Source organism: Equus quagga, chromosome 2 (genome assembly GCF_021613505.1).
Source record: "Equus quagga isolate Etosha38 chromosome 2, UCLA_HA_Equagga_1.0, whole genome shotgun sequence".
NCBI lineage: Eukaryota > Metazoa > Chordata > Mammalia > Perissodactyla > Equidae > Equus > Equus quagga.
The window spans coordinates 21094852-21107360 of NC_060268.1; the positions used below are offsets into that span (position 1 = coordinate 21094852).

Sequence of the window (12509 nt, forward strand, 5' to 3'; positions counted from 1 at the left end):
CCTGCATGTTAGTTATGTGTCCTTAGCCCAACTGCTTCCACTTCCTCACCTGTAAGTTGGAGATAATATCGCTTGCCCTGGTTATTGTGAGCATTAAATGAGATTATTATGTAATACATAATTATATTAATAATATATTAAATATATGTATTAGAACATATATTTTATGTAAATCATAAAATGATTTGTAAGTTTAAGGAAGTATAATCACTGTTTAAAGCACTCATCTTAGAATAATATTCTGAGATACATAATGTAAAGCTGCTTAAAATTTTGTTAGTTCTTTCCTGTCAGTATAGGGACATGGAAAAGAAACTAAGTCAAAGGAAAAGATGTATGGTTGTGAACTTCAGAGGAGACCTTTCAATGGCTTCATTTCTTGAAATTGGTAAAGTATATATTTTCCCCTGAAAGAATGTAATACTATATTTCTACACCTGGCAAACCCTTACATATCCTTAAATGGGGCTCTTGCTCATATTACAGCAATAAATGTGGTAACCTAAGAAATGCATGTAAATCATCTATGTATAAAAGGCATTCACAGGAATAGATATTCTTCATATATGGATTTTTTTATAGAGGATACATAGTAAAGAAATGGTAACATTATCTGTTGAAAAGTAGTATATTAAAATACAGACATATATTCAGTATTAGAATCTTTCAACAATTTTAATGTTATTTATCATTGCTATTACTGTTATTGTCATCTTTTAAAGTAATTTACATTTTGTTCTGTCTAACCTGAAATTTCTGATACATGTTATTTCTAATTATTGATACTCTGTACTTTACCTTTAATAGTTAAAGGAAAGCTAATGAGCTAATGCTTATGCTTTTTTTAAACCACAAAGACATGCAAGTAATTAGATTACCATGATTATAGATTGAGAACAGTGAAATACGGGTTGCAAATTACTTTATTCATTAAAAAATTAATACTCTCTGTTTTAGTTTTAAAAATAAAAATGCCTGCATACAATTTTAAACCTTAGGAAAACATTAAGGGAATGTTTTACCTATTGACACTGACCTCAAATTCAGAAATAAAGGAAAAAAAGCCAAAATAGATTTCACAATCGTCCAACATTCCCTATGGTTGTCACTAGGAACCTATTTTACTATTAGTTTATATAATTTCAGCATCTTGCTTACCTGGTTACCTAGCCACTGAGGATTAGAAGCAGCAAAGCAGGAGTAAAGAGAGGAGCCTGCTGGAATCAGATATACTAAAAAACAGCAGGGATAAATGGCAGTATGAGGAAGAATATGAAAACTAAAAGAACAAATATGAATCACAGAGCCCCATTTGCATCAGGATGAGTAGAAACACACACACCCTAAGAAATCTCGAGGTTACCCCTTTTATTGCTGTCCACATCTATATAGTTGAGCTCAAGTATTATGGAAACTTTAAATGTATTTGAAAATATATAACAAACTGGGAGATATTTCTTAAAATGTTAGAAACTACATGTTATGTTGAAACAAAGAAATCTTTATGCATTCAGATTATTAGCTGTCCAGAATTAGTAATTTCTGAGTGCTATAAATAGTTATCTTCTTTAAAAATTATATGTCATATTGTGTTTTAAATCTCAGTTTTTGCTTATTGCAAAGTTAATTGGCACTTCCCTTTTCTCAGTTCTTTTTGAGGCCAAAAACATTGTCTATAGGTTGTCATAGAATTATTAATATTCTACTAGATTCTTGGTGTTAATTTTTTATTTTGAGGTGTTTCACTGTCCCTTATCCAACCAAATTTCTTACTTTAGATTGACACTAATATTTCCTAAAGAAGTATCTATTTGCACTCTTATCATAAGATACTGAGTTATATTCTCAATAGGAGTATAATAAACTGATACATTTTTTGCATCCAAACAAAATGTTCGCTAATTTTCATTATAGTTGACAATAGGAAATATGTAGATCAAATCATTGGTATATGCTCATTATTCTAGACTAGACTCATTCCGCTTGAAATAGTTCTCAGGAATATAAAAAATTTTAGATTGTATTTTAGATTACAGCAAAAAATATTCCTTTTTTATTCCTAACTTTATTCTCTTGGGTAGATTACATTTTTAAAGTTGATCTATTTTTTTTTCCCCTTATCCTTGGAAGAAAAAAAAACTATTGACTTATTCCTTATTTCTCCTATTACCTTTCTTGAAGCCCTTTTTATTGAGTGCCCTTTTTTTTTTTTTTTTAAAGATTTTATTTGTTCCTTTTTCTCCCCAAAGCCCCCCAGTACATAGTTGTATATTCTTCGTTGTGGGTCCTTCCAGCTGTGGCATGTGGGACGCTGCCTCAGCGTGGTCCGACGAGCAGTGCCATGTCCGCGCCCAGGATTCGAACCAACGAAACACTGGGCCGCCTGCAGCGGAGCGCGCGAACCCAACCACTCGGCCACGGGGCCAGCCCCTTGAGTGCCCTTTTTATAGACATGATAATTTATAACTTACAGTTTTTGAAATCTGTAGTATTTCCCAAAATAGATCTCATTTTTACATATATTGATTGATCTTATAAACCCAAAGAGTCTTCCTGGTTTTATAGACTAAAAGGTCTTAAAATCAATCATGTAAGTTTTCAATATACAGATAAGAAAATTGAGATAAAGAATTATCCATTTACTAAAAAAAATAGTTTTTGAGCATCTATAGTGTGCCAGACATTATTCTAGGCACTGAGGATACAATAGTAAACATGACAGACAATGTCCCTTTTATACTTTAATTTTGTCTTTGTTCATCCTGTTATTGTCCCCCAATTTTCTCCTTAGCACTAATCTCATTTTATATTTTCTCTATATATTTTATTTGTTTTATGTGTAATGTCTGTCTACATGAGCTAGAGCATGAACTCCATGAAAGTAGGAAGATTTGTCTGGTCATTACTGTATCTCCAGCTTCTAGAATAGTACTTAACATTTGGTAGGGACTCAATAGATTTGTGTCAAATGAATCAATGAAATAAAATGAGAACCAGAAGTGTGTGGTATTCTGAAAGCCAAGTGTAATGTTTTTAGAACAGAATGGTCAACTATGTCAAATGCTGCTGATGGGTCAAACAACATAAAGACATGAAGATTGGATTTACCTAGGTACAGCTGTGATGAATGGTTACAGGGGCATGGTGGGATAAAAGCCATATTGGAGTAGATTCAAGAAAAAAGGAATGGGTGGTAAGGAAGTAGAAACAGAAACTCATTCAAGGAATTTTGAGGGATAAGGAAATTGAGCTGTAACTGGAGGAGGGGTATGAGGTCAAGGAGGGCTTTGAAATGTTTTTCTTTTATTGCAAACATTTCAAACATAAAAGAATAGTACAATGAATCCCCATACCTTTCATATATATATATATATATCAAAATATCAAGATTTTGGCATACCTATTTTATTTATTTATTTTTGTTGTTGCAGAAATATTTTGAAGCAAATTCCAGTCATTTCAGCTGTATCTACTTAAGTATTGTTGACTTAAACAAATAGTCAGTTATTTCTCCAGCAAAAATGGGTTTATTCAGGCTCGGCAAAGAACTGGAATTCAAAGTCTGCAATCATGGTGAGCCACTTAGAAGTACCCCTCAGCAAGCAGGGGAGAAACTTTCATAGAAAGGAAGAGGAAGCTGGGGGTCGGGCTATTGTAAACAAAGAGTTGATTGGAGGAGACTGTGAGTTCAAAGTGTAGTGGCTTCTCATTGCCTGAGTTGTGACATCTCTCAATGGCTGGGCTGTTGCTGGATGAGAAGTCTTTCTGCCTGTTGGGCTTTGCAATAAAATTCTATTATTTTTCACATTATACATCTTAAAAAAAAAAGAAAAAAAAGTGGCACCTTCTTACACAGCCGGATGCCATAATCAAACCTGTTATAACATTAATTCTTTGATGCTAATACCTAGTTCTAATCAGATTGCCACAATTATGTTTAAAATAAAAGTTGTTTGAATCTAGATTCAAATTCTAATTTACATTTGATCATTATATCTCTTAAGAGTCTTTTAGTCTAGAGAGCAGTCCCTCCTTAACTGATAAAGCTAGATCAGTTGTGTTGTAGACTATCGTACATTCTTGATTTGTCTTCGCTTCCTTATAGTGTCATTTAATTTATTTCTCTGTTTTCAGTATTATTTGTAAACTGTAACATAGTGCTAAATGTTTGATTAGACTTAGATGTGGCTGCTTTGGGACACATACTTCATAATTGGTGCCCTCATTTGAATTGCATCACATCAAGAGACACGTGTTTGATTTTTGCACTCTTAGCTGTGCTAACGTTGATCAGTGAAGTCAGTTGATGACCACCTGATGTTTCCACTGAAAATTTCCCATTAGCCTTTCACCTTATGATTTTATGATCTTTGCCTAAGTCGTTATTTGCTTTGCCAAAGGGTAATTTTCTACTTCTATCATAAAGGGGGGGAGGGTTTCTTTAAAAACTGAAGAAATTATAACATGTTTTTCTGCTGATGGGAATGATCTAATAGAAAAGGAGAAATTATGATGTAAGAAGGAATTCTAATACTTGGAGAAACAGTGCACTTGGTAGGTAAGAGGGGATAGGGTCCACTGCACAAGAGGTAGAATGCCTTAGGTAGGAGTGAGGACACTTACGTGACTGGTCCAAGGTCACAGTAGCACAGAGTGAATATTTTATTAAATTTCTATCACAATTTTGTTATGCAATCTGTTTGATAATTGTACCTAGTTTTAGAAACATGCATTTTCAGTATGTGATATTGCTTGTGAAATCAAAATTTAAAGCCATTTCAAATTTCACTTCCTGTATTTGACATTGACTCCACTTGTTAGAGTTTTTCTAATTTCTCCCTAATTAATTTTCTAATTTAAAAGCGAAGTTTTAAATTAATGGTGTCTTATACACTTGTATCTTTACATTATTAAAAATGTGGGCATATACTTTTATGTAACTGTTTTTCAGCTTTTGTTGCTAGTCTATTGCAAAGAGAAGTAAATGGTGCTGTTAAACAAATAAAATGATAAATAACTGGCAGTTTAGTTTAGACACTAATGGAGCCTAAAAGCCTTTAAAACTGACAAAAACAGCAACTTTTATGATTTATAGGCTCATTTTTGTTACACAGTTTGGTCGTATAACTGACAGTCTTCCCTCTTTGTGACTTTCTCCTAAAAATTATAGTTTTGTGTTATCTGAGTGAAAAGGCCATTAGAGTTGAGTAGAAGAATATGACAGCATCTCTTCTGAGGATTGCGGCAGTTCCCATTGGTGGATGTGCAATCTCCTTTCTTCTTTCCTTTTTCTGTTGTATCATAGTTCTAATGGTAGTGATATAATTTAATCCTCAAAGAATATGTACTGCAACTTTGAACCTATAAACTATCTCCAAATTGTCTCATACATCCTATGTGAAATTTAGTTTGAGACAATCATATTTCTTCATGGCTCAGTGATTTCCATTTACTACCTGTTAGTCTATACAATCTGAAAAGTATTGGGTTTACTGTGTTGTCTGACATGATATGCATTCTATTAAATTGAAATTTTAAAAGCAACATGGAGTATATAATCTCTTTAGTTACTTACTATGTTTTATTTTTTTTTAAAGTCGCTTTTGAGGTTTGGCTGATTTCCTTTCCCATTTTGTCATACCCAAAAGAGCACTCTGTAGTTGTCTCCAAAAGGAGGAATGTAGCCTGATCTGTGTTCTGTTTTGTCTGCTGACTTAAATGAGAACGCTTTGCCTGAGGTACATGGATCAGTTCTCATTCTTTCTACTCATTTGACAATTAGTACAAGCACGTAAAGGGTCCCTAGAGTAGCCCTATAAACTAGATCATTTTACCCGAGAACCACAGAGACAGATCCAGAGATGAGGATGAGAAAAGCTGATTAGCAGAAACAGGAAATATTAATCCTTCAAACTCACATTATGTTTTTCAGATTCTCTCCATCCTTGCAAGTGAAAGATACAGTTGCTCTCTGTTGGAATATTTTGTACAACTAAAGAAACTTAACTTTTCATAGATTTGAATCTTCATTTTTTAAAACATGAAAATTTAATTTAGGTGTATCCATTTAGCAGTACTCTTTTATTTCTGCTCCTACTTATTATGATTTGTCTTTTTTTCTAGAAGTAAAAATGATAATGTTTTATTATTCTTTTAAAAATTCAAAACTAGAAAAATGGTTATGTGGCAATTAATCCTTAAAGCAGTATAAACTCATGATTTTTTAATGTTTATAGTTTTACAACTTTGTCCTTCAAGATGTACATTAAAAATATTTTATAGAGTAGCTTAGAATTTTGAAACTATAGCTCCAAAAGGAAATGTGTTAGGTACTTGAAGGTTTTCGTATTAGTTCAAATATTTTATAAATTTTAAAAGACCCTTCTTTTGATTTTTTTGGTAACTATTTAATGAAGTAATACTTATTTCTGAGAAGAAAGTTTATGTGTTGTGTTGGGATGCTGAGAAGATTACAATTTAATACCAAGGTGCTTCAGTGAGGCTCAGAATAGTTCAAAAAACTAATCATTTATTTTTATTCCCTTAATTGTGTCTGTAAAGGAGAAAATGGGTTATAGGACCTGTGTATTAGACCCAACCAATTTCATTTTCTTCATGTCTCACATAATATGTCTCCATTTGGTTCACTAGATATGAAACAAATACTATTAATTATATCTTAATCAATCTTAAATTTCAAGTTTCTTAAATGTTTTTAAATTTTGTTTTTAACTCTGATATTCTGTCATTATTAAAACTGTATAATTGATAAAGTCACTGTTGGTTCATTTATTCAATAAATATTTATTGTTGCAACTATTGTGTGCCAGGGCCTGCTCTAGGCTTTGGGGAAACTACAGCACAAAACAAAATAGGCTAATTCACTGTCCTTAAGCTTGCATTTCTAGTGGAAAAGTAAAAATATAAACAAATATAAAACGTCAGGTAGTCTTGTTGCTGTGATTAAAAGAAGAGCAGGGTAAGTGCGTGGAGGGTGGTAGAAATTCAGAAACTCGCCTACTATGTAAACTTTTCAAGACTCTCCCTCCCCACCGATTTCAATGCCCTTTTCACTGTAGACCATCTGTGGGTGCCATCCATGTAGGTGCCTGCCTTCGTTTTCATATCATACTGTCCTATAATGGTCTGGTTGGGTGTCTGTTGTTCGCACTTAAGAGTATACTCTTTGAAAGCTAGGTCCGTAGACCATCATCTGTGTTACCGCTTTCTAACCCTCAGTCCTTTCATAAGTGCTCAGTGAGTATATGTTATGTTAGCAAATGAATTATACTCTCAGCACGTCTCAGGATCTCTGGCTCTGCTGGAATCCAGAGGCCCCGTGTGAGACAATTAAGAAAGAATAAGTAAAAAAGTGGTAAAAAGGAATATGTATGTATTCATTCTCTTTGGTTCAATTGAACATTTCTAATTAATTTAATTTCTAATTAATTCTAAGTTCTACATTTTCCGTTGTTTTATTTACATTATTGTTTCATCCTTTTTCATAGCTTTTTTTGAAAAACCTACAAAATAAGAAGGAAAATTTTCTGAAAATTTGTCTTTTATCCACAGGTACTACTGAACGAGTGTGCTTGATCCAGGGAACAGTTGAAGCACTGAATGCAGTTCATGGATTCATTGCAGAAAAAATTCGAGAAATGCCCCAAAATGTGGCCAAGACAGAACCAGTCAGCATTCTACAACCTCAGACCACCGTTAATCCAGATCGCATCAAACAAGTGAGTGTTTAGTTGGGAAATCAAAGAGAAATATCTACAGCATAGTATGAATTTCTTATAGAAGAAGCCTTAAAGTCTTAGTAGAAAAAGTTTTTTTTCCTAAGCATACTTAAAACATAGTTGTCCTTTATTTGTTTAAAGACTATCAGAGTCTCTTAGATTCATCAGTTGATTTATTGATTGATTGAATTATTCATTATTAGTGTTACACTGAGGAACAATTATGAGACTCATTCTTTTGTGATTGCCCTTTAAAAAATTATAGACACAAGTTTGATTAATTTTCATAGGAATTTCATCTATTTAAAAGTATACCACTTTTTAAATAAAGTATAAAAATTGAAATGAAGCTATTCTCAAAATTTCAAATACCGTAGTTTTAGTAATATTTGTAGTCTTCAGTATGGTTATTATGCATATAACTTCCTGTTTTGTTAATTGTCATGTTCAACATTTTTTATCAACAAATATGTATAAGTAAATTTTTGTACCTAGTAAACAGTCCTTTGTTACAAAGCAGCTATTATGTTCTGTATAACTTGTGTAGTATTTATATAAATGTCATAAAGGTCCAATGTTCGTTTTTAATGTGTGGGATTTTCTGTAACAAAAATTTTACTTGATAAAAGATAATGTGAGTTTTTAAGATTGAATAATGGCTGGCATGATGTAGGAAAAAAATGACATTCTTTAATGTTAAATAAGTTGGATTCTTCCCCATAAACTCTTTTCAAATCCTCCAATTTATTTGATACTTTATGTTTATAATTACTGTTTTCTGCATTTGCCCTTTTATAATTAACTACTTAATTTGTGATCATACTCTCAATAGACTATGCCTTCAAAAGAAATGTATTATTCTTTATTAGTTCACAGAATATTTAATTTACAGAATATTTGTGTTCATTGTAATAAATTTGAAATGTAGCTCAAAATCTTATTAATTTCATGTTTCTGAATTGAAAAATTTTCATCCTAAACTGTTATAAATCTATTATAATTTTACCAATATATAGATAAATATAAGGCTAACTAATCAAATACAAATATAGAAATAACTAGGCAATATATTTTCAAATTATCGACTAATATTCAATTTTCTATTAATTGCAATTTTAAAAAATCCTTCCAGTTTAAATTTTGAATAGATAGCCATTATTCCATATAAAACGATTCATTTTATACTCTGTCACTGTCAAATGGTTCAATTGGTATACCCCTCACAATTTTTCAAGGTAGTATTTTTAATTTATGCATGGCAGAATGTAAATATTTTAAAGCTCTAAACATGAGTAGATTTTTTATTCATCGTAGCCATTTATAGTTTTGAAATGTTTATTTTATCTAAGCTAGGTGAATACAAAGAATATTTTTAAAACTGATACTTGAAAGTGATACTGTGATCTACCCAGATTCTAAAACTATGAGTTTAGTTGAAGACCTTCGCATTAGAGTCACCTGGGGCTAAGAATTTACAGAATTGGCACTAAAGTGTACAGTCTCTTGACTTGCTGCCTTATTCCAGCCTATTACCTCTCCCTTTTCTGTTGTAACTTCTGTGAGAAAGTTCAAACATTTAGGAATAGGGGTGAACATCTTGATATTTTAAAAAGTAAAACATACAATATAGTTTAAGTAGTATGATATCACTGGCGATATATTCAGGACAATGATATGAATGAATTTTTATTACTTTTATAATAGATAGCTCATACTGTCAGATAGTGGTCTATGAATCATTGTTAAAATTCCAATTTTCTCTATGGCAATATGAGATTTGTAGGTTACCATATATATATATATCCAGTGCCAGCATAGATTTATGAAAACCAGAATTTAAAAATATTTAGTTTATTTTTATTTGCTGTGTTAAGATAATGTTATTTAAATTCAAGATACCTTTTAATAGTAATTGATTTACTTTTGTATATTTGCATTCATTGGTAAGCCTTGTAGATATTTGTGGAATTAAAATTGTTCATTATTTTAATATTTTCATGGAATCAAAATATATGTGAAATAGAGTATCATTTAAAAAGATTTATCAAAAAAGTATACTAAATCTAATAGGGCAATATATTTAACACAAACACTATTTTTGTAAATGTAAAAATTGAAAATTTACTTGAAAAATCTGGAAGAGGGATTGAACATATTTCCAAGATATTAAAAATGAACAGAGTTTTTAATACTCTAAGTTTAGAATTTTCTAACTTTCTAGGTATCCTATTTCACCACTCTAAGAATTTTTGTTGGATTATTCTCTAAATAGTAAGTCAATATAAATTTAAATGACCACACTTTTATTTCTGAAGAAATTATGCTGGTTATCCAGTATAAAATAATTATGTCTAAAATAAATCATTTTGCACTAAAGTAGAGATAAAAACATATTTCATATGATATTTATATATGTTTTAGATTTTAATACATAGAATCATGATAAGATTTCTTTTAAAATGGTGGTCTTTCCCTTAACTAATGACATAACAGTTACATTTGCTTTGGGCTTCAGTCCTGAAGTTAATTTTTAAAATAACTTGTTTAAAACGTTTTTTGAGGATTTTTTTACTGTTAAGATTATACAAAAAATAAAATAAAAGTTTTAAAAAATGCTAGAGCTAGAAAATAATCTTCATAGAAATGAATTCTTGTTAAATATGATATTTTGGATTTTCGTAAGCTTTATTACATGTTTATTGTTTTTTATAATTGACAATTTTAAGGTGTTGCTTTCTGAGAAAAGGATAATTTATATGTAACTTGGACATAAAATAGAAAGTCAAAGTTAGTTCTAAACAAAACTTACTTTAATTTTAAAGTTAGAATTTTACACCATATATTTTTGACTTTTAATAAAATATGCTGAATTACGTAATCTACATATGGTTGGTAACTGAATATATTGCGTGAACCAGAATATTCTGCCCAAATGAAACCTACCCTTATTGACTGAATGAATTCTCAAACAAATATAGTTTCTTAGGAAAGTAACACATACTGGCCTTGCAAGTCTTTCATATAGTGGAACGACGGAATCTAGCGTGACAGCCTTACGTCCAACTTCAGATATTAGGTATTGTGAACTGTTCAAGTCTTAATTCTCAAATGTGGATTTTTTTTTTAATTTAAAACAAATATTTGCTAATAAAGAGGGACTCCAATGTTTTATATATTCAAAATGACAATATTAATAACAATTAACATTCATTGAATAATCAAAATGTTATAGCCTCTGTTCTGTAAGCTTAATATCAGGAGACCATCATGAGGTACATCATACTATTGTGCTCATTTTACGAGTCAATATACTCAGAAACAGATATGCAGTAAGAGCCAATAAACCAAAATTAAACATTAATTGCAACATAGAACATACTATTTCTTCTTTCCAGGACATAAAAATAGCACAGACATTCAGTGATCTGCAAATAATTTAGACCTTGTTTGCCTAGAAGCTCTGAACTTACTCCTGGAGCACTTCTTAGGCCAGATTATTTGGTATACATTTTTCCCTTTCCACCTTTTTATGTTTTGAGCTTTGTACTTTCTACTTTTTTTCCTATGGGATTATTGAAACCTTTCCTTTCGTTTTAAGTCCCTCAAATCCCCCTCGACGAATGCTTGTTTATACATAATGAGTCAATATAATGAACCCCAAAACATTGTTGAAACCACAGATCAGTAATATAGTTAGCATTTGTTAACTTGCTTTGTCTCTTACAGATTTTCAGCAGTTTTTTTTGTTGGTTTGTTTTTGGTTCAAATGTATTTTTAAGAAAAGTTACATTAAGAAAGAAACGGTTATAGGCATTTAAAAGATTCTCTTGAATTTAAAAAATCAAATTAAGATACAAAAATCTCATTTAGCCCAAAGAATTTTACTCTCAGAAAACTTGGCAAAAATAGCCCATAATTTGTTTATTCATTACTCACTCATTCAACCCTGAATTTATTAAATGCTTTCTTAGTGAATTGCAAAATGTATTAAACTGTAGCCTGTGCTCTCTAAAACTAGTTTGTGAGAGATCATAAATGCTTAAAATAATTTATAAAAATGTAAAACTGTATTTATATATCAAAACTACAGTCTAAGCAATCTGCTATGCAAGTTCAGAAGAGTGTGAAGGAAGCGTAGGCTGCGGTGATGTTTGGTCCTTGTGAAACAGGTGAATACCTGAGCTGGACCTTAAAGATTGTATAGGAATTGCAAGAGGAGAAGAAAGAAAAAAGTTCATTTTAAGCACGTGAAACAATACGGATTTGAGGAAAAAGACATCACAATTGTTGAATAGTAAGGAGACTATCTTGACAAAAATGGTTTTGGAGGAAATAATGTTAGATAGGTAGGGTGGGGCCCCTGGATGTCTGGCTGAGGGTCATCCTATAGACTACACATTCTTCCTAATATTTCCCAAAAGAGCCCTTTTAATTTCTCTGAAAGGTTATGGACAAAAGGATGTACCTCTGCATTTTGTTCTCTTCTGTGCTAAAAATCCAAACAGACTCTTAGGGTGCCTGTAGGTACAGCTGTTGGTAGGGGAAGAGAACTATGACAATTAGCTGAGTGATCTACTAAGCAGATTTTAGATTTGAAGGTTTGTAAGATAATATTTTCAAAAATTTCTTTTATGTAACACTCACAAATCCAGGGGATATTAAGCTTTGTCAGGAAAAAGAAAAAGTTTTGTCGTCAAGAATAAAGCATCAGGGGGCCGGCCCAGTGGCGCAGCAATTAAGTGTGCATGTTCCACTTCAGTGGCCTGGTGT

At 31.5% G+C, this 12509-nt stretch overlaps 1 protein-coding gene across 1 annotated transcript in view; it reads left to right on the forward strand.

The window, feature by feature from the left end:
* The window catches only part of NOVA1 (NOVA alternative splicing regulator 1), a 151738-nt gene that overhangs the window by 106573 nt on the left and 32656 nt on the right, over positions 1–12509 (forward strand). Inside the window, exon 3 of the mRNA XM_046648942.1 lies at positions 7573–7739. Within this exon, the coding sequence (XP_046504898.1) occupies positions 7573–7739 (167 nt within the window). The remainder of the gene's footprint in view (positions 1–7572; positions 7740–12509) is intronic.